Raw genomic sequence first — 23,855 nt, 5'->3', positions numbered from 1 at the left:
TCTAAGTTTCTTTCTCCAGTTTTAAAGCATGACGATTTAGCAAGCTGATTCTCAGACTGTTTCCAAACAACTTGCTGGCCAAGGCTTTACTTGTCAACCTACCAGTTGCAATGCAGTACACTGAGGCTCATCAACGGCTTGTTCCTGCTCCCATTCAAGTCAATGGGAGGATACCCATTCACCCGAATGGTGCAAGGTCAAGCACCTACATCTTGGTGCACTGAAGTCAATGGGAGTCTTTCCAGTGACTTCAATGGGCTTTGGATGTGGCCCGTAGGTGGAGTACAGGATCAAATTTCAGCAAGACCCCAATCCTACATTGTTATTCTCCAGCCACACAGGTCACAAGGCAGGATCCGAGCCTACATTTACAAGTGCTTACATTCTTTTCTATTGTAAGCTGAAAAGAGAAATTGGCCTTATTATTCCAGAAGTACATTTAACATCGGTAGAAAAAATTAATTTTTTTAAAGAGTTTTTATACTCCTGAATTTCCATGCTGTACAAAATGGATCTTAAAAACCTCTCCATGACTTTTTGTAACAGTTATTATATATAGCTTACAGTGCACCTCAAAATATTTGAAAATCTTCCCCTTAAAAAAAAATAAATGAAGCAGTTCCTATTAACACCTAATATGTACATCGATATAGACAGGCAATTCCCAAGTGCCTTCAGGCATTAAATTAAGCCAAGATACACAACTCCATTCTTCTCTCATTTATACTCATGCAAATCCGAAGGAAATTCATTGATGTTACTGATGTCTCCATTGATGCCAATGAAGTTATCTCAGTGTAACACTGGAGTAAGTGAATGGAGAATCAGGCCTCTAAAATGCAAACAACTTTCATGGGTATTACATCCTCCCTCAAAACTACATGCTACCATTTAGTATTGCATTTGATAATGCGATCTTCAACATCCTGATTGTTGCTATGTCACAGCCATGCATCTCATTCAGTATCTCATTCTCATGCATCTCTCCAATTTCCAGTCTAAATACAACCCTTATTATGTAAACAGAAACAAGTCTGTTCAATAAAAATGCAAGGCACATTGGTAACATTATAGCGTCGTTGTTAGGCAACGAAATACCCTGTATCACTACTATGAAGCACGGAATATTCTGTCTTACCTTTTTCTGGAGGACACAATGGAAAATGAATATAAACATTCCCTGCAGAGAATTGAAAATGGTGAAGAGATATGCCATGATGACTGTGCTTTCATTAATATACATAAGTCCAAAGGCCCAGGTCAGTCCTAAGAGGCAGAGTAGGGCTATTGCACCTATAACCCATGACCTGTGGAGAGAAAGAAAACAAATGCAGAAAGGAATTGGTCTTTGATCCATAGAGGAATTAGCACATCTACTAGCAGTGACTATATTCCACTATCATTTTAGCAGAAGACAAAAGTAATCAGATAGAGTTACAGGGATGTGCTGTTTTTTTTTTGACACAATCGCTTATCATATTCCATGCACTTTACTAATCTTTGAGCTTGAGGAGAGATACAAAAATGAAAATGTTATGAGGACAGAAATTTATCTTAACCAAAGCAGATTTGTACCATAAACATTTTTAATGCAGTAGCAGTGAATATGTAAATGATATGTAGATGCTGTTTCTGCAAATGGCTGAGAAAAAACAAAACAAAAACAAAAACAAACCCTTTTAAGGAGTTCTTTTGTTAGCCCCCATGGGTTTCACTGGTGAAGTTGGATTAGCTTCTTTAAATGCTCCCTATTTAACAGTCACTAAGGCACCTTTATTCCTGTTTTTTCCCCTAGTTTCTGATTTGTTGGTAAACTTTACCATTGCCAGTTAAAACAAGGTAAAACTACTACACATGGCTGGTCAGGCTCTGGGACTCGGTTTGCCTGCTGTCAGGTCGGGGGGAAGCTCTCTGTGCTTCTACTTCAGAGTTTTGTTCTGAAATTTAATGGTGTAGGGAGGAATATTCTCAATGTGTGGCTGCTTCCCCTCAAGAATGCATTTCACTTGGGTTGCTAGGATGGGCTGCAGGGGTAAGAAATGACTCCAGACATTGGTTCACAGTCTTTTCCTTTTTGAAAAACCAAGATTACTTAAGGCAAGCACTCTGAGCTTTGGACAAACAGGTCAGCTGGTGTGTTTTACTTCTGTTAGCTCAGTGTAAGGGGAGCCCAAACCCTCATCCAGGAAGGGGCAAAGCTAACCCAAGCGACTCTGAAACTTTAAACGTTTAGTCACATGGAGGGGTGGATACCCTACTCCATAGGGGTACCCAAAAGCCAAAGCGTGAAGAGCAGGGCAAGGAGCAGAAGGGAACCCAGTCCTGCCTTAGGCTCTGCTTCAGCGCCCACTGCAATGAATAGGAGTCATCACACAGACTTCAGTGAACGCTGGATCAGACCTTAATGAGAGTGCTACTCTGCAGGCACTACGTGAACTTCCACCTAGTGGCCAAAGTGGGGAATACAGGGCAAGCAGCCTCATTTGAGGACCACTCTTAAGCCAAAGGGCCAGGTTTCCCTCTAGTTTACGCTGGTGTAAATCAGAAGTAACTCTACCAAAGTGAATGGAATTATAGCATTTAAACCTGGTTTAGGTATGAAGGGACTCAGGCCTGAAAGCCTGCCCAGACATGCTCATTCTCCACTCGCACCTCTCCTCTTTCTAACTCTTCTTTGAGAGAGGCTTTGGATTGACTTCCCCTGAGTGAGGAGGCCTGCACCATAACGCTTCACCTCATCTGTGCCCTCTGTTTACATCAGTCCTGGAGTGCAACAGCTTTGAGCTATCGGCTGGGAACAGCAGAAGGACTTGAAGGATCAAGGTCCTGATAGGGAGGAGTGAGCTCAAATTCTGCCTAATTTTCAACCTCCTCAGACATTGCAGGCTTGAAAAAAAAACTTGGCTTGAGATAGAATGGAGTTGGGTTTGCATTCTGCTAAGGGAGGGGGAGAGAGCGAGAGAGAGTGTGTGTGTGTGAGAGAGAGAGTGAAAAATCCTGTGAGAAAGCCAAGCCATTTGCAGCTGGGGATGCCAATCTTGTAGTCATGCCACTAGGGCAACATATCAGCCTTCACTTTGAATTCCTGTGCTTTTATAAGGGTTTGTCCTAAACAGAAACACACTCTTGTTGGGTCAATGTTTCTCATTGTTCTTCTTTAAATATTAGAAAGAAAATACAGTATTATATCTTCCATTGAAGTTCATAAAACATGTATTTATCCATGTGACCAGAAGAGCTCCACTAAGGTAACTACTTATTTAGACAGTTTTTTTAAAAATCCCTATTATATATCTAGCAAACCAGAACCAGCTCCTTTGAAGCATTTCCAATCAATTCTGTAAATAAATATTTAGTACTATGCAAATTAAAAATGCAGTCTCAAAAATACTTCTGAAAGGCGGTCACTTGATAAAGTTTAATAGCTTGGCTGTTTTAAATATTTTTCCTGCCAAGATTCCACCAGCAAGGAGACCACATTATGACCTTAATTGCAAAATCAAGTCATTTATATATAAAAAAAATAATGCAGATATAGAGATTTTTCTCTTGTGTACTTGTGTATTTTGGTTGTTTAAAAATGACTGAAATGGTAATTGAAAATTACCCTATCTCCAGTTTCAGCCAGTTCTTGAGTCTAAGGAGAGCACTTCAGACTACAGAGATGCACAGGAGAGAGCGAACCATTTATATGGTAGTAACAGAAATATGCTACCTAAGCAGCTGAAAGGAATCTTTGGGTTAGAGGAGCCACGCAGCACAAGCTGTGCAATATACGAAGTTCTGATGTAGAAAACAGACCTGGAGGTAAAGAGGGGGTGGAAACTGCATAAAATTGCTCCATCCCCTACCCTTGAAAAGAGAACTGAAAAATGAAAGAGAATATGACAATGGTACTGAAAAAAATGAACACAAAGGACTCTTCACCAGAAGAACAAACTGAAAGTCTATTGCAAAGTTGTTATGCTTCCATTATACTACTTTTTCTCTTTTTTTTTTCTTTTTTGGTTGCAGGACAAGGAATGTTGACACAAAATGCATAATTTGTAAGTTTCTTGCTTCCTTTTGTTTTTAGCTCTTTGTACAGACTTGTGTTTCTGTAACAAGTTTTTCACAGTCTTTTTTTTATAATTCAATTCTGAAGAAATGGAAAAACAAAACATCAAATGTTGGCACGATTGAAAACCTGAAATTGATAATTTGTGACAACTGTGCATTCTCATCTTTAAGGAGACATTTTTTCCAAGCTTTGCACAGAGATTTAGCCCCCATTAGCTTCGGAGTTATATGGATTAATATCCATGCATCACTTCGAAAATTTACCCCTAAATTGCATTAAGAATTCCAAACCAAAGCCCTCTTTACCAACACAACACAGTTGATGCACAGAGCGACAGAGCGTAATGAAACAAGAAAGCTGCTGTTGGTATAATAAGTCTGTACTACACAAGATTGCTTTAACATTTGCAGTGAATTCGGGTGACGTCCAATCAGGAATTGTGAAGCAGATAAAGTGACAATTGTTTGGCAATACACATGCAGCATGTTTACTCTGCATAGAAGCTGTATGCCTGGCCATTTTCCTGCACAGTTTGCTCTTCTGCCTCAAACGTCAATGACAGAAGCTTTAATGATTTTTCAATATTGATCTGCCAGCTGGTTCATGAGACCACACTGATAAATGGGATTTATCAGCCATTCAGGTCATTCTTACTTGATGAAGGGTCTGTTATCCTCATAGCTAAAGAATGCATAGACAAAGACAAGAACACCAACATTAGAATATAATGCCAGAAAGAATATTTTGTAAGAAATAACCAAAGCTTATTCCCAGCCTACCAAAAACAATGGCACAGCCTCCTCCTCAGGTGTGTCCCCCAAACACTGACCAGACTGGTTTACTTATCAGAGGATCTAAATAACGGCAGCATCCTGGCATCACTTATGAAAGCAGCCATCATTCCCTGAGTTCTGCAGCTCCCCAGCCGCAGTCTTCTTCTGTTGCTTATAAAATTTCAGTTGACTTAGAAATCTATTTTTAAAAAAATCATTGCTGTCTATGGGGAACATTAATAGAGGAAATCTAATGTAGTCAACCTGGAACGCTTTGATATGTTCAGATGGCAAGCTTCACTGTACCTCAGGCATTCTTTGTCCAATATATTAGGATGTCCTATAGAAGCCTTGTCTTTTTATTATTAGTTTTTTTCATAATTGTAACTCCCAGGTTGCCTATTCATGAGTCAGACGGCGACATTACCCTCTTTTAAAGATAATGGCATTAGAATCGTTTAAAACCCTCCCCGCTGATTGCAAGGAGACAGGAAAGTGCTGACCTATTTACTTCCATTTTATGGGGGGTGGGGGAACAATGTTGTCCACCAAAAAGATGAAAAGTCACTGGAGTTACCTGGGTGTGAGATCAGGACTGGGCCCTGAGTGAAGTGGGAAAGCTGCCCCCAGTCACGGTCCAGCAACCCCGCCCAACCCACTAGCCAGGCTACCTGTGCACTCACTCACACCTCCGCTAACTCCACCGCACAACACCCCATGCCAGAGTCGACTCCCGCCTCCGCACCATTACCAACACCATTGGGCTGGCAGACCCCCTCCTCCTCCAGCTTGAACTACCACCAGCCTAGTGGTGTTGGTGCTTTGTCATCTCCCCATCACTCTTCTCCAGCATCCAACCGCCACCTCCCATCTCGTGCACCCTGGGCTGGCCTCCCTCTACTACAGCCACGCTCTCACTTACAAGAGGATGGCCAGTTTCCCTACAGGTGGCCTCTGCTGCTTGGCAGCATGCAGGCCCAGGCTGGAAGAAGCCATTGTCATGGTTACATGCAGATCTCTGCTGTGTTTGGATGCTTGGGGTAGCTTTCCATCCAGGGGCAAAGCCGATCTAACGGCTTCCCAGGGGGATGACACCTGACTTCATAATATGGATTTTTTTCTAGCAGGGAAGCCGTGGGGGCTGGGGAGGGAGGCTCGGGGTAGAGGATGAGGAAGGTTTCTGACTGCTGGGAGTTGGGACTCCTGGCTGGAGCAAATTCCACCCTGAACCATCCTCCCTGGCCAGCAAACACCTGTGTTACTTCCCAGCCTGTGCTCTTGGTGTGGCTCCTCTCCTCGCTGCTGGGGGAAACAGGTCATGTCAGGAGCGAAAGCAAAGGGTGCAGAAGGGTAGTAGTGAGTACCAGTGTGAGGCTCTCAGCTCCGACGTGGGGTGGTGGCGGGGAACAGGCCAGAGAGGAGGAATCAGCCTGAGGGTCATTGGGTTGGGGCCCATGAGGGAGGCTATCAGAAGAGTGTGGGTTGTTTCACTGGGGAAAGGAGTGGGAGTTGGGAATGAGGTAGGATTCCCGTTTGGAGGGCAGAGTAAAGGGAGCTTACTATTGGTACCAAGAGTCTACGGAGCGAGCCCTTGGTCTGAGGGCCTGTTGGTTTCTCTTTCTCTCCATGAGCAGGGGCTCTGACTGTGACTTAGGGGAGAGGCTGAACTGGGGTTCCATGCACTGCACCATCTCTGCCTCCAAGGGGCTGCGAGAGCATCAGGGCAGCCAGCCCTCTCACAGACCCCTCCTATGGCCTGTTGATGCTACAGCTGGGAACCTTGGTACCCAGGCAGAGGACAGGCACCCTCCCACCACTGCCCAGCTAATAGCAATCCCTTGTGCAGACCACAGTGTCTCCTAGCAGAGGGCAGGGGGAGGGGAAAGCAGCAGGCAGCACACTTCAGCCAGCTACCCAGGAAAAAGAGCCACAAAAAGTATCTTTGCAGCGGCAATCAAGGCAAGGGCAAAAGGGACAGGACAAGTCCATCTGTGTGGTCTCCTTCAGCAGCTCAGCTGGTCAGTTTGCGGCTGGGGAAAGGAGCATGTCACTCAATGCAGCTTTTTCTGGCTGCTCCCCTATCCCAATGGCCTCACCGATAGGGGCCATGCAGATACTTTGCAGAAGGTAGAGCAGTGACTAGGTAGAGCAAGAAGCAGCCAGGGCAGCTACCTTTTCCCTCCACACGTCCCCAGCATGGCTTTGTCCAAAGGTCTGCTCCCCTCCTCAACAAGCCATGGGAAGTGAAGGGGAAGAGCGTGCAGGCTTTGGCCTCATAACCAGTTTTCTGAATTTTGTAAGTCATTGTGAAGCTGGGCATTTCCCCGCGGCCTCCCCCTGCCAGAGCCTTTTCTCTCAACAGTGAAAGGCTCCAGCATGGGGAGCTGTGTCTCCTCCCTGCCAGAGCCTTTCACTGACGTGTAGCTACACATCACAGTTTGGATGCAACAGGCTTTTCATTGCGGCATGTAGCTATACATGCCCTACCTGCTGCTGCCAGCGGTGCATGGTACAGACATAGCCTTAGTGTCTTAGCTTCAGCTGTCACAGCCTTTTCGAAGTTTTTGACTGAGCAGCAATGTCCTTTCTCCAAGGTATCTGGAGGGGCTGTTTTATTTTTGTGTTAACAAAATGTGAAATCATTGGATTTGCCCTGTAGCTTAAAGTTTTCAAAAGTGCCTAAGGGTAAAATGTTCAAAACATTTAAGTGACTTACAAGCCTAAGACACATTTTCCAAAGGGACTGCGACACTTAGGAGCCTAAGTCCCATGGACCAGATATTCAAAGTTATTTAGGTGCCTAAAGATGCAGATAGGCCCTTAGTGAATTTTCAGAAGCATCTGAGAAGCTTAAGTGCCTAACTCCCATGGGTTTCAGACTTCTGGCTCATGGGACGTAGGCTCCTAAGTCATGTATAACATTTTTATTTTTTGTTTTGATTTAAAAACTAAAGTAGTTTTACAAAGATTAGCTCACATGTAAATATTTGTTCCCATAAACTGACCAGAGCAGAACCTGTTTCCTGGTAACATTCAGGGGTGCTGTATGTTGTTATGATTGCTAGTGTAGTGTTACTGCCTGCAATGCACACAATAAATTACAGAAAAGGGACTACAGCCTTAGAATTATATATATTACCAGCCCCTGACTGAGGGAAAATGTAGCTGACAGATATAAAGCTTTGGCATGATACTTAGATACGATACAAGCAAGTAAAAATCAACCCCAAGTCTTGATGAAATGAACATACATTATCCCCAAAAATGTAACACACATATAAAGAATCTGTAGAGGGTCCATATTTAAAATACTGTGTACCCCCATCTAATTCCGTATGTTTCTTCCTAACCCATGGCAACTAGTGATTAGCTTATGCCCTGAGACATGAGGATCCAAATCCCCACATTTCTTTTCATCTATCTGACAGAATGGTGGATGGCCTTATTATCCATATAAATGTCCAGTCCATTTTTGAATCCAAGAAAAACCACAACTGTAGCTTGGGGCAACGAGTTCTATGGATGTGTTGTGTAAATCTTTTAAAATCAGATTTAAGTTACATGTCTTTCAATTTCATTGAGTTCCCTCGTTCTTACATTGTGAGAAAGAAGTGTCCACGTTACCTCCTGTATTCCCTACAATGTTTGCAGGACTAAATGGTGTCTAAAGTTAGGCTCCTACATTCCCATTTAGGCAGCTAACTAAATGGCCTGGTTTTCAAAGCAGAGAGCATCCAGCAGCTCTCCAGATACAGAAGGGATGGCAAGGGATAAAATATGCATCTGATTTTTAAAATCTTGGCCTACGCTTCTGTGACCCTAATCCCTCAATGCCAACTGGCAAGGGGGTTACAAGAATATCTTGATTCCGGTCTGTACATTCTGGTTTACCAGAGAATGTCATGTGTGAGGTCTTAAATGAAAGCCAGGATCACATTCATCATTAATACCACTGTGATATATAGGCACAGATACTATGCAAGCAGTTATGTATGTCTACTAAAAACGTGTTCCCAAAGTCTGTATTAAGGCACAGTTGACAGACAGGTTTTCTGCCAAACAAAATATGTTAAGCCAACACAGTGGAAGCCTCATTTACGCACAAAGTCAATGGGGAGGGGAGAGTGAAGTCAATAGGGAGGCAACACATTGGAGAATAAGCTACAGGAGGTTAACCTGACTCTGGGTACAACCCCTGAACTTTGGGGGATATAAGGAGAAGGCCAGGAAGACACCCCTTTATCCTTCCCTTAAGAAGTAATCAGGCAGAGCAGTTATATTCATGAAAAAGAGATCACAACCAGGCTTGGCTGAAAACACTGCAGAAGACATCTGAGAGAGGTAAACTTCTCTAGACCAAAGGATAGCTTATTACGTTTAGTCTCCAGAAATCATGTTATGATTTTGTTTTATATGTAATCTTTTGTTTCCGTTATCCTTTCTCAACATTTTGTGCCTCTTGAACCTTTGCTAATAAATTTATTGTTGTTTTCACTGTAAATATATCTCAGAGCTGCGAGATTAAGCTAGGTGCTGCTCTTGAGCGGAACCAAACAAGCTGGTGTGTCTCCTGGGGACAGTAGCCCTTGGTATCTCTCTGAGTGTGCAATGGAGAAGGGGCTAGGTATAGAGGAACACTTCAAAGGCGGTTGGGGACTGGGGCACACCAACTGTTAACCTGCAAGCCAACGTAAGGGCTGGCATAGCCCAGAGGAGATTGCTTAGGTGGGTAACGGGCTGATGGTGTCAGGGAACTGACACCTAGTTAAGTACAAGCATTTTGCCACTCACAGAAAGTGGGGGTGGGGGGAAGTAAAAACGTGACTGAATCATGAGTACCCTGAAAAGCATCACAACTTCTAACATCTCCCCTATTATTAATTATATATTTTATTACACACACACACACACACACACACACACACACACACACACACACACACACAGACACACACACACACAGTGTGATGTTGCACCCTATAAGGCTTTATGGAAATATGCTTGTGAATGTATATCTGACATAATTGGAATATATTTTAGGCTACATATGCCATGTAACATATCTCTGTAAAGGTTATGATCTAATGAATCTATTCATCCTATTTGTATGCATGTATCATTTTTATATTCGAAGTTATGAATATTGGCTGTGTACTGGTTTGATTTTAAGTAGTCTTAGTAAGGCATTTGGGTAGCTTCTTTAGAAAGCAGTAAAGAGTCCCGTGGCAACTTATAGACAGATGTATTGGAGCATGAGTTTTCGTGGGTGAATACCCACTTCGTCAGATGCATGAGGTGGAAATTTCCAGAGGCAGGTATAAATATGCAGGCAAGAATCAGTCTAGAGATAACAAGGTTAGCTCAATAGGGAGGATGAGGCCCTCTTCTAATAGTTGAGGTGTGAACACCAAGAGAAGAGAAACTGCTTTTGTAGCTGGCTAGCCATTCACAGTCTTTGTTTAATCCTGAGCGGATGGTGTCAAATTTTTTAAAGGTAGCCATCCTGCAGCAAAAAAATTTCAGACCAGACTCCAAAGAGAAGCTGCTGAGCTTCAGTTCATTTGCAAATTTGACACCGTCAGCTCAGGATTAAACAAAGACTGTGAATGGCTTGCCAGCCACAAGAGCAGTTTCTCCTCCCTTGGTGTTCACACCTCAACTGCTAGAAGAAGGGCTCATCCTCCCTGATGGAGTTTGTTATCTTTAGACTGATTTTTGCCTGCATATTTACACCTGCCCCTGGAAATTTCCACCACATGTGTCTGTGGAAGTGGGTCCATGAAAGCTCATGCTCCAATATGTCTGTTAGTCTATAAGGTGCCACAGGACTCTTTGTCATGTATTACCATACTGCCTAGGACCCGCCCCTGTGGATGAGGATCCTCTCATTCATCCTCTCCCTTAAATAAACAGTGCCAACCTTTCCAGTCACTAGTTCACTCAGAAATCAATATATGGAGATATACCTATCCCACAGAACTGGAAGGGACCCCAAAAAGGTTATTGAGTCCAGCCCCTTGCCTTCACTAGCAGGACCAGGTACTGATTTTTGCCCCAGACCCCTAAGTGACTCCCCTCAAGGACTGAACGCACAATCCTGGGTTTAGATACCTGATGCTCAAACCACTGAGCTATTCCTCCCACCTGACTAGATGTTATGGTTCTAATCATTTTCATCTCCAGTTGCCTGACCCCTTCTATTTCTGCTCTATGTGGGATTTCCTGAAGCACTTATGTAACTTAGGAGCACAAACCATATTGACTTGGGCTCTTTTTAAAATCACAGTCAGTATTTTTTAGATGGAATGACCAGAAATGTGAGCGTGCAAGTGAACAGCACAGTTGTGCACTTCAAAGGGACATCGACAACCTCAAAGTAATATCCTGCAGACAGACTTCCTCATGTATGTGCTACTAGCAACCTAGAGTATTAAAACTTGAACAAACTTCTGAAATTCAATTACTTTAACTATTCATACTGTTTGCCTGTATTTTTTGCAGCTGGGACAAAAACAAATGAAGAAAGTCTGTATTTTTTTTTTAAATTGGAATTATTTCTGTTGGCCTTATGTGGTATACGGTAAGTTTTTTTGTTTTGTTTTTTTACAAAATCTAACTTTTCAGCCAACTCTGAACTGAAAGCAGCCCATTAAAGTAAGACATAAATAACCAACAACATGCAGCTAGACATTTGATGGTTTAATCATAGGTTCCACTAATTAAAAATACCTACGACATTTCAAAGTGTTCCCCCTTATTCCTGAGACCAATAAAAGGTTCAGGCTTGATAAGCATGTGGACAAAAGGTGCTGATATCAAAATTCTTACTCATATGGGTAGTCGCTATGAGCATAAGTAGTCTACTAAGCAAATATGACAGAAATGAGCCCAAAGTGAGTAGAACCTTACTTGGCTTCTATGGGTGATTAATGCTCTGAAAAAAAGAGAGGTTATGTGTGTGCCTCAAAAATAATTTGAAATAAATGTGCATAATTCATCTTCATCTTCCCTGGAGATGGGAATTCCTGTAGAAGGACTAAAAACACAATGTGATGTTATTTTCCATTCATATCTGCCATGGGATATGTATGGTGCGTGTTTTTTTTTCCCTTCGGTTTTAGGGTTAGCAATAATTGATTGAGGAAACTTTGAAAAGCTACCATAAGTGACTCGAAGTAGCTCCTGGCATAAAACAAATGTGTTCACTGCTAATTAGTGAAGGAGTGTCTTCATTCTGAAAAATCAATAGCCAGCAATAAGGGACTACTTAAAGGATTTGGCTTCACATTTTGTGACAAAGATCCAACATGACTGGCTGGCATCAAGCCACATTTTATAATCAAATTTCTTAGACCACTAATATGCATCACCTGGATTTTCATGGAACAGTTTCACCAGTCTCATTTTTCAGCTACTACACTGTCACAATCATCAACAAGATTTTATCCCGTTTCCCCTATTTTCTCCTAGCCCTTTAATGCTTCCTCGGCTTCCCCATTCTGATGATTAAAAGAACTCTCATTGGCTGCCACTGAGCTGCAAGAAAGCAGGCCAAAAGCCATGTTCTCAGTTACTGCCCTTAGGGTGACATCTCTACAATGCTACATTTGGAAGGGAAAAGGTGCCGAGGCTCAAGCAATTTTTTTACATTCGTAACTGATGCTGTAATTTATGGCAAGCCCCGGCAAACCCTGGCACAAATTAAGCACTGCATCTGTGGAATAGCTTTTACTGGATTAACATAGCCAGAATCAGCAGGAAGGCCCAGAGCAGAGTTCAAGATCCTACTGCACATAAAAGAAAAAGAGAAAAATTAGATTGCCTACTTTTCGGAGATCCCTCTGGGTATATTGTGGGGTAATCGGCCCATCAGCCTTGTTCCCAGAAGATGCAGCAGGCTAGCCAGCTGCTGCCAAATAGCGGGCTATCTACCCAGTCACTGAAGATGTTTAAGTTGGGTAGCAAGCTCCTGGCACTGCTAAGAATTTATCTCAGGTAGCAGGTATGGGTAATTTTGTTGGGGGAAGAGAGGTCAAAGAGCCTGCGAGGGGAAGAGAGAGTGGCCCTAGAGAAGGACCAAAATAAGCTGTGGATAATTCAGGTAAATGCTGGGCAAGGACCTGGCACTCAGTTAATCAGTCCCTCACATCTGGAGGAGTCACCTATATCAGTGCACACTGATCGCCAGGTGCGTGCATGTCATGACCACATCAGAATGAGAGTGCTGTGTCACACTAGTGTCAGTGAAGACGCAAAGGTGTAGGACAATGGGGAAACACAGCTATGAGCTTTTGAGTGCTGATCAGAATCATTTCAGGCTTGCCCACCTGTAATTTGAACCCAAGGAAGATGTCTGTGCAGAGCCACAAACAGGATCAAGTCACTTGGGGGCAGGATCCTCAAAAGTGCCTGTTGTTATTATACACTCAACTCCCATTGACTTTCAATGGGAGTAGGACTCCTAACTCCCTTACACAGTCCTGCAGTTCTCACCCAGTTAATATCCAACATTCTAGGCCACCTTCTCAGGTCATTCAGGCACAGGACTTGGAATTACTGCATCATTTGCCTGGTTATATCTTATAACATCGGACCTCTTATTCCCTTTTGTTTCAACAGGAGGTTGTTGTGAAAGATCTGGCCTGTTTTCTGAGATTTGTTCTTAATTATTGTAATTGAAAAGAGCAATTTTGTTAAGCTCATCTAATTTCTGTAAGTAATTAATTGCCCTCAAAATTCATTACCCTGTTTATTTCCTTCCTTCTAACTTTGCAAAGACGTGCCATAATTATTCAAAACACAGTAGAGTATAACCATGTATCTGATTTTTCCGCTTGATGCAGATTCAATAAAGATTTTGGCCACATTTGCATTTTTCAAGCAGGGCTTTGCAGATAAAATATTAAATCTGTGAATTTTTAAAACAATAATCTTGATGAATGGTTTCATAGAAAAACCTTGGGTATTTAATATCTTTCAGGACACTCTCTCAATCAATAATTATTGATTGGTTTTTATTCTGGAAGGAAGACACCTGTCAGTGAAAAGACTAGCACTCCCCATTGCCATTCAACACTAATGTAAGCCATCATGAAAACGATAGCTAAACAAGCAAAAAAACCCCACAACTGATAATCTATTATTAATAAAAACATTCCATAAAAAAACCTAAAACTGTGTCCAATGGGAAGGGACAAAATATGATGTTGCAATCAATGTGACCATCTGGACAAAAATGCACATTAAAATAAACGCAATCCCAGGTGGTTTTTCATTTCAATGACATCAAGTATTAGCAATTTTCCCTTAAGGTGTTTGCAAACTCTGCACATGATTACAAAATAGAATATGTAGCATGTTTGCTTGGTAGGACTCTTGTAAGCACTTAATTTTGTGTATGTGCAGCAGGTGAGTGTATTTCTTCGGGTTTTGCATATTAGAAATGTGATCATGAGGGGATGCAGATGTGGGTTGCATGACAGGAGTTCTGAGCCATCCATAGGGCTGTTGAGTATGGTGCTTTGGTGCGATTCAAAAACGTGTAGTAAGCTGACTGCTAAGCTTGTGAGAGCACTGTGCCAACATGCATTATAAATTATAGGGCCATAAGGAAACGTTATGATCACCCAGTCTGACCTCCTGCACCATATGGACCGGAGACCCTCACCCAGTAACTTCATCATCTAGCCAAACAGTCTGTGGTTAAACTAGGTGAATAAAATCACTCCTGATGTGGGGTAAGTGACAGAGAAGCTAAGACCCATTTTCAAAAGCACCTAAATCACTTAAGGTCTGTCTATATGGCAAAAACCAAGGTGAGTCTCAGAGCCTAAGTCTACGACTCGGGCTTGTGCTATGGCGCTAAAGATAGCCATTTAGGTGTTCCATCTTGGGCTGAGCTCAAGCTGTGAAACACACCCCTCCCTCACACACACTTCAGATCCCAGGCTCCAGCATGAGCTGGAACATCTATAGCTACATGGCCACTGAACCCAAGTCTGTAGGTCCAGGCTCTGAGACTCGCTGCTGCTGGTGGGTTCGGTTTTTTGCCATGTGGACGTACCCCTAGACACTCGACAGTTTTCCAAGTGAAGTTGGAACTTTCTGCAAAGTTTCCAAGTGACAGAGAATCCCCATGTCCCTTGGGAAGCTGCTCCACTGGCTAACTGCCCTCACTGCTAAACATTTCCGCTTTATTTCCAGTCTGAATTGGTCCAGCTGAAGCTTATGCTATGTTATGGCTCTCCTATGTATTTGTTCCCTAGTACGAGATATCCTTCCCCAGTGTAGGCTCTCATGTGCCTCTATCTACTTTGGAAGGAAGCACTGGAGGAAATGTGATTTGAACCTGTAGTTTCAAAAAGACGATAATTAGTCCAGACTGGCCGGTTAGACTCTTACACAGTTTGGGAAGCACAGAATTAGAAGCACTGCTGTGCCGGTGGCTGGCCCTGTGCTCACTCTTCCTTCTCAATAATGTGCTCAAGGAGCCTCTCCTCCTGGTTAGTAGAAGTAAATGGAAATCCTGACAATAACTATTATCAATACCTATGACTATTTTAGTTAATTCATTACAAATTATTATGAATTCATCAGTAGGGCTTCGGGGTATAGGGTAATAGAAATAGTCACTTCTACTACTGCAAATAAGCATTTCCATTCACTGGCTTGCACATCAACACTTATCCCTGGATCATCCCCATCGCACTCACTTCCCGAAGACTCAGCAGGGCTCAGTGTGGGCGCACAAAATCTCCCATTATTTAGCACTGTGCACAGGTCTCGGAATAATGGGCCCGATCCTTAGTGATCGTCCTCGACTCCCCACTGACAGGAATTGAGGGGTGCTGAATACCTTGCTGAATTGGTCTTACAAACAAGTCTATTAGCTTGGATGCTGGGCTGAGCAGACTCTGAGCATGAATACTTTGGTTCTCTGCACTTTTCTCCCCAGCCTTCAGCAGCCTGTAGGATGGAGCCCTCAGGCAGCAAGTTATTCAGCACGATCACTGCATGTTTATAGGCAACTGTCAGTGCAGAAGTAATGAAGGATTAAAATGTTTCTATTCTGCAAGATGAGTCCCCATCTGAAGCTGGTACAATATGTACTTCCAGAGCCTGCAGCATCATTTACCATTTCTAAAAATTGTGTCTTCAGATGATACAAATTGTTACAGAAATTAACAAAGATTTAATGTACAGATCTGAAATGTGATCTTTTTTATCTTTGTGTTTTCATTTGATTTCAAAACCACAACTATACTACTAAAAAATTAATCTGGCTTTGGTAAAATGACACAACATAAAAATCATTAAAAAAAATCCTTACCAACATTACTGACCTAATGTCCTTATTATGAAAGTGGAAGGAAGCTTAAACAATTAAAATCTAACTTACTTTTCACAGCACTGAAAGCAATTTGTTTACTTTCTTGCATTTCAATCAGATTGGATCAGTCAGTTTCACTTTCTGTTTTGCATGATGCTGTGTCTGAGCATAGATTTTATTACACATTTCTGTAGATGAATATTTATTTTTCTTTTTAAATTTCATTAATTTTTCTTTTCAATTTCATTTCAATTAATAAAACCAATGTTTTAAAGGTTTTCTAAGTACTTTAAAAAAAACCCTAATTTTGGGAACTGAACTACTCACACTGCATCTTTAAATATGATACATAACTAAAATATGAAAATGAGCATATATTACACCTACACCATATATAATACAGAATCGATGAAATGCGCTGACTTCAATGGCAGTTGCAGGTGCTCAACACATTCCAGTATTTGGGTTACTGTATTTTGGTTGGATCAGTTAATTTCAAAAGAAGTTGTTTCCCATGGCTGTAGTAATATGATCTGATGTGCCATTTACAGACTCGTGAGTTAATCACAAGCTGTTGCTGCCTTGGCAATCAATGGAAAACAGGACATGAAAATGGGTAGCAAAGTTAAATGGGCACTTTTTCAAAGCAGCTTCTCATTTTTATTGGCTTTGTTTCTGAGTGCCCAAATTTACACACCAGAATGTGATTTTCAGAAGTACAATCTAGACTATCCCTAATGTTAAAATATCATAAATCAGACCCTGCAAAAGACATAGGAGAGGCTTTAAAAAAAAACCAAGAGATTTTTTAAACAATAAGAAATGGTGGTTCTTTTCTTTGCCTCCTATCGTTGAGCCTTTAGGACCCACATTTCCAAGCATATTGTCTTCAAATATGGAAGACTAGAAACTTAGTTTTAAATGAATTATTGCAATTCCCACATAAGCACATGACTCCAGGAGCTGAGGCTTTAAGAAAAAGATTAACTATTGTGAGACACTTGATTAAACCACAAGGACTCAACACATCCCAGGAAAGCTGACAAGAGTGAAAGTTGCCAGGAGCTTCAGCTGGAGTTGTGGGTTATCAACACCTCTGAAAATTAGGCCAGAGTTTTCTAAAATTGGGTGCCAAAAACCAGAGAATATGGGGGTCAGGTTTTCCTTCCCAAGCAATGAGTGCCACAGCCTAGAAAGCTGGCTGAGTTTAACATTGCTCTTGGTACCCTCCTATGGAAACAGACAAACAGCTACTCTCCCCAGCTGCCAATCACTTTTTGTGCTGCCTTGTTTTATGTGACAGAATCTATTACAGCTCACCAGGCTGCTGGACGTGTCTCTTCAAATGACAATTCCGAGATGAGAAATATGGCGCTTCGTTGTGGGACAAAAGAGTGTGAACATAATTATTGTAGTTGGCTGAGAGAAATCGGGTTCTCTTAAATTAAGTATTGAAAGGACTATTTTTTTTGTCTGTAAAACTTTAGTGCTCAATCCATCCTCAACTCCTGTGGAATTCAGTGGGAACTGATGATGTTCATCATCCCATTGGATGCACTGTTGTATTAACTTAGATGGAATAAATGGGCCAAAGGTGTTAACCTAACTCAGTTACTGCTTAACACTAAACGGTGTTAAACAAGGTCTGGGTTTGGTATATAGAGACTTCAGCCTACTTAGTACTATGGCAAACATCATTAACATTTTTAAAAAAATTGCATGGAAGAAAAAGAAAAGAAGGAAAAACAGTTAAAACTTTTGAAATGTAAAGTATTAAATAAGGCTTTCATTTTAACTACTTTTTTGTTTCTTTTCGCTTTAGCTGGAGAGAGTTTTAGAAGGAAAAGCCCCTGTTTGATCGTCTCTTAGAGGGTATCAAAAGTTGTAACAACTGTCCTTTTTGGGAAAAGAAAAGAAATTAATTGAGCTGGGATGGAGCTGTAGTTGAAGTCTGATTTGCTTTGATCTTAGTTGATATTTGGGATTTGGCTGGACTGGGAAAGGTGGCGATGTTATTCCGGTACCTTTCTTTGGCTTTTTTTAGGACATTTTTTAGGATGAAGATGATGAAGGCCTGAGATCCCAGGAGATGATGTAGGTAGCAGCCATGATGGTGAAACTTGCTTTACCAGTAGCATCCATCTTTTGTTCCCTACTTTTTTTTATTTCTCCCTCCCCCTAAAAAAGACTCTTTCTTGAAGGACCCACAAAGTGAATGGTGGGTGGAACAGGCTACTTTTCATTATTTTGTCCACCAATTAGGCCTAATATTTGACACACCAATTTTGATCCCTTAATTTTTTTTACAATTATTACAAATTTGTAGGCCCGATTATTATAAGAGGGCTCACTGTTGTGTAGGATCAGGCCCTTAGGGTCTCGAATCAGGGAAGCATCTACGTGTTGATTTCAATGGGATTTAAGCATATGCTGAACGGAGGCCTCAGGAACTAACACCATTCTTTCTCACTTAGAAAATAGCACAAATAGAAGAAATAATGATCCACTGGAACCTCAGTTGGTTAATTCAGTGGTTGTTGTATTGCTAAAGAAAGAGGGATTCTAGCAGGCTGACATAGAGCAAGCAAGCCACAACAAAAATAAAATGCAGGTAAAAGGATTTATTGCTGGGATAAAACTATCTTGAGGTCCCTTTTAAAAACTGAACTAACCAACAAGTTGAAAGTTTGGGTACCAATAACTAACATAAATGGAAAATAAATTCCTTGGAGGATGCTTTTTGTATGTGCCTAGATTTCCTTTGATGGACATTTTAATTGAACACAACTCTCCAGTCCTACTTATTATTCTTTTCGAAGGCCCACACTAATTACGTTTTAAAGGGCATCCAACTGACTTTAAAGCAAACATTAAGACAGATTTTGTATACTATGTCTATAAAATGACAGTGGCGCAAAATGTGTGGAAAAAGGGAAAGAGAGTTAAAACAAATTGAAAACTCTCGATACACGGCTTCATTTTTTATGGGTTTGTAATTGTACTTGGCTAAAAAAGCATACATTTCACCCTTCCAAAATAAATAAAATAAAACTCACAGCCACATACTGCACCATGGAAAAATGTCAGTGACAGCAGTTTGGCTAAATGGAATGCTAGCAAACCTAACCACAGATAGAGAGCAGGACAATTAAAAGTATGGGGACACGCGGGGGAGGGGAGGAATACTAAGATTTCAAAGAAAATGTTACCATGCTTAAAAGGAATAGAATGCATGACTTATGGGCTCTCGTTTTCTGGTATGATGAAGCATGCTTCACTCCCTCCCCTCCAGCCATTTGGAAGCACATTAAGATTCCTGCATAACTTTAGGTGCGGTAGGTGTCCAATCCCATTGAGGAATTCTTTCAATCTAATTACAAAATCTGCCTTTTATTAATCAAGTAATCATTCCATCCCTTGAGCCAATTCTTTCATAATAGGATCAGTTTTGGTTACTGTAACGGCCCCAAAATGATGTCATGCGTAATTCCCAATGACACTAGACTGCAAACAAAGTAATTCAAATGGCAGTAGGGTGAGGAAAGCAATCCCAGGGGAAGAACATAAGCACCCTCCACTTCTAACAGTCCTGTGATCAGAATAACCATTATTTAAATAGTTTTTGATTAAGGAGCATGCCTCTTATCGACCTAACGTAATTGTGATACAGCCATTTGGGGGGGGAGAGGGGAGCATAGAAATAACATTCTGCAGTAACGCTTTTTCACAAAGAACAGATATTAAACAAGTGGGAAAATGTCTGAAAACATGAACAAGCCTTGGCAGTTTACAGCGTTTGCAAAGGCCAGCACAGAAGAGAATGCATTAAGGCCCCAGTCCAGTAAAATACCGATACCTGTGCCTAACTCTACGTAGTTCCATTGAAATCAGTGAGACTACCCATGTGCTAAAGTACCTTGCTGGATCAGGGCCTAACTGCACAACAATATGTGATCCTTTGGTCTATAAGGCATTCTGGATTCATGTGAGTATTAAACAATACACATGTGTACCAGGCCTCTAAAAATCTGGGCCATATTTTCTCTTGTGCCCAGCATCCAGTGGGCACAATGGGACAACTGCCCAGGGGCTAACTGTGGCCCCCTGATTCCATGGCTGGCTCTGCATTGGTTCAGTCTACGTTAGAGTAGCGTCAGAGCAGCTCTAAAGGATTCTATTCAGTAATACCTCCCTGCCAGGGACCATCTCCCAGCTGGAGATCTCTGGAATGCAATGTTGTTCTATACCATCCTCTCCACTCTCCATGCTAGAGGCTGTGGGAGCGTGGGCATGGGATAAGAGGAAGATAGATTGGCTTTTCACCAGCTGCGCTCTCCTCATGCTGCCACAATCCCCAAACTGCAAGATCCATTCATCTACAGGCAATACACCATCCCAGTGAGTTTGGAAGGGTGGTGGCCAGCACTCATCTAAGACAGAGCCGTGTATACCAGCAATACGCCATTGCTTGGTCCTTTGCTTTGGTCCCTGAGAGTTAATTTCATTCTCATGCACAAGGTCTATGCACTACTCCAGCTCACTTAAACCCCCAAAACAGGCTCATTGCACAGAGGTGAATTTCGCCCTGACAGAACTAGTCGAGACATTCTCAGCTGACTTTTCTTTCCTCTGCCTGTTGCGAGTCCTGCATACTTTCCAATGGCAGCAATTTTGTGGGTGCAACTTTATGGCCATGACTGTCTAACCTACCTACCACTCTACCTAATAATTTAGCGATCAGCACCTACAGAACATTTGTTATGGTAGTTCTTACTGGCAGCACTGCATATGGCTTAAATAACTTCAAGAGTGAGAATGCTGCAGTGAAGAGGGCTAGTCGGCAAAACCTATTCTTGGCTGGAATTTCATGAAGGACAAAGAGATGTGAGAAGATTCCAAGATGAAGCCATTTTATTTCTTTATTACATTTCATAATATTCCATTCATTTAAAACCTTCAGAAACAATCGTAGTTTTCACTGAGTCTGAACCCTAAATATTTGAAAACACAAAGAGGGGTTGTTTTTTTAAACATACTGAGGGGGGGAAGAGGGAGTTAAATCCAGCTTTATCAAAAGACCCCAGCTACAAACTTGTTGGTTATAATTATTTAATACGTACATCATGATGGTGCCCAGATGCTCAGCTAACGCCTGTTGTGCTAGGCATGGTATAAACACAGGGTGAACCCTGGCTCTGTCAAAATCAATAGGAGTTCTGCCATGGACATCAGCAGAGTCAGGATTTCACTCACAGAAGTAGACACTGGCCCTGCCCTGCGGTGCTTATGGGTTCTTCATGAGATCATACGTTTTCCCATACAAGATGGAAACTTTTTATTTGGAATTACAGGTATCATGAACAGATGGTTAAGGGTTAATGTCTCTATTACCTGTAAAGGGTTAAGAAGCTCAGTAAACCTGGCTGACACCTGATCAGAGGACCAATAGGGGGACAAGATACTTTCAAATCTTGGTGGAGGGAAGTCTTTGTTTGTGCTTTTTCTTTTGTTCGTTGTTCGCTCTTGGGGCTAAGAGAGACCAGATGTACACCCAGGCTTTCCCAATCTTTCTCAATCAGTCTTTCATGTTTCACAATTGTAAGTAACAGCCAGGCAAGGTGGATTAGTCTTATGTTTGTTTTCTTAACTTGTAAATGTGTCTTTTTGCTGGAAGGATTTTTACCTCTGTTTGCTGTAACTTTGAATCTAAGGTTGGGGGGGGTCCCCTCTGGTCTATATGAATCTGAGTACCCTGTAAAGCACATTCCATCCTGATTTTAGATGAGATAATTTTTACCTTTTCTTTCTTTAATTAAAAGCTTTATTTTTAAGAACCTAATTGATTTTTCCTTGTTTTAAGAACCAAGGGAATTGGCCCTGAACTCACCAGGGATTGGTGGGGGGGGGGAGGAGAGGGATGGTTAATTCCTCTTTGTTTTAAGATCCAAGGACTTTGGATCTGTGTAAGCCTCTCACGGCAATCCAGGGAGGGGAAAGTCTGGGGGGGAGGTGGAAAAAGGAGGGGGATGGTTAATTTCTCCTTGTTTTAAGACCCAAGGGGTTTGGGTCTTGGGTTCCCCAGGGAAGGTTTTGGGGAAACAGAAAGTGTGCCAGACACAGACTTCTGGCTGGTGGCAGCGTACCAGACCTAAGCTAATAATTAAGCTTAGGAGTGTTCATGCAGGTCTCCACTTCTTGAACTCTAAAGTTCAAAGTGGGGAAAAAACCTTGACAACAGGGTAGATCAAGTCTGGCCTAGACCATGGAAAGGCTGCCACCTCTCCCTACTAAACTACGTGCCTGGAGAGCCAAGAGAGAATGCTGGACTTATTTATTCCTGGTAGCACACACTCTGTGCTGGACTCTTTCCTAACACTTAAGGAGCATGCTCCCTGTTCCAATGAGAACACAATCGAAGGACAAGCAAGTGGACAGAGATCAGGGGAAGGCTTTATACACAGACCTAAAGCTACAAACTAACAGAGCATAGATTTATCTTACTGAAAACTGCCTGTCAACCTGGAAAAGGGAACACGGGTGAGAATGAGGCAGCTTCTGATCCATCTAAATGTCAAAGTGTTTCCTTGACTCTTTGAGCATAACTCATGGATGCTGAGTGTTAAACTGCTGGACATTCAGATTCTGCCATGTTAGCCCAATAATAAAGTGACTGTACCTCATAGTGTAAGGCTCGGGATATTTACTTTTACAATTTTGAAGAAATCCTTCATCCATACAGCACCTGGCTCAGATGCTGCCCTTTCAAAGGCTCTTCTGTTGGCACAGTAATTCATGGTACCCCAGGGGACATCCCAGGGCTTATCAAGTTGATTCGTTTAAGTGGAGTTATTTGGCTATCCATTTTCTATGTTTCATAATGTATTTCCAACCTTAAAGTGACATAAGAAAGCACCAGATTGCCAAGGTGCTTATTAATTGCCTATTCAAATATTTTACAGCTTTTATTTTTACATCGCCACAGGGATTTGAATATTTCGTAGTTGTCGAGTTGCCTGAGGATTTATGATGTGAGAACTTCGCCATTGCTTAATGCAGAACAGCAACGGGAAATGAAGTGGGAGAACAAACTTCCATTCAGTTCCCCTAACGCTGTAAAACTGTCAGACAAGTATCACAGCCAAGCTCTTCATACAAAAGGTCTTGTTTGTTTACAAAAAATAAACAAAATAAAAATAATACTCATTAGAGATTTAACATTTTGGCACCACACTAAGGGCTCACAGCGGTCAGATGAATTTTTTGGAACCTCATAGATCCTGTTTTCATAGATTTAAGACAAAAAAGGACCATTCTAATTAGCTTCGGTATAATTTAGGCCATAGCATTTCACTCAGTGATTGCTGAATGAAGCACATATTTTGTAGCTGAGCTAAAGCATATCTTTCAGAAAGAAACAACCAAACTTGATTTAAAGACTTCAAGTGTTGGAGAATCTACCATCTCTCTAGATAAGATATTCCAATAGTTAATTACCTCCAGTGTTATAAATCTGCATCTATTTCTAGCCTGAATATAATTTCTAATTACAGGTAGGTACTTATAGAACGTGATCAAGTAACCTCTTAACCTTTTCTCCGGTAAATGAAATAGATTGAGTTTATGTCTTTCACATACTTTAAAATAAAGGATGTTACTGGTAATGAAGCAACAGGTTTGGAAAGATATTAGTAAG

The 23,855-nt window shown here is 41.7% G+C and overlaps 1 protein-coding gene across 24 annotated transcripts in view; it reads right to left on the bottom strand.

Annotated features, from left to right (window-relative positions):
- The window catches only part of ADGRL3 (adhesion G protein-coupled receptor L3), an 814,176-nt gene that overhangs the window by 48,047 nt on the left and 742,274 nt on the right, over window positions 1-23,855 (bottom strand). For 14 of the 24 annotated variants that reach the window (XM_050948174.1, XM_050948180.1, XM_050948199.1 and 11 more), the window contains 2 exons: window positions 4,715-4,741; window positions 1,139-1,307 (listed from right to left, as the gene is read on the bottom strand). In XM_050948174.1, the coding sequence (XP_050804131.1) occupies window positions 1,139-1,307; window positions 4,715-4,741 (196 nt within the window). The remainder of the gene's footprint in view (window positions 1-1,138; window positions 1,308-4,714; window positions 4,742-23,855) is intronic. The other 10 variants (XM_050948182.1, XM_050948184.1, XM_050948188.1 and 7 more) reach the window with 1 other exon arrangement.

Source organism: Gopherus flavomarginatus, chromosome 3 (assembly GCF_025201925.1).
Source record: "Gopherus flavomarginatus isolate rGopFla2 chromosome 3, rGopFla2.mat.asm, whole genome shotgun sequence".
NCBI classification, from domain to species: Eukaryota; Metazoa; Chordata; order Testudines; family Testudinidae; genus Gopherus; species Gopherus flavomarginatus.
Note: the sequence above shows the minus strand (reverse complement) of the source record. Positions and strands in the feature narration are given on the sequence as shown.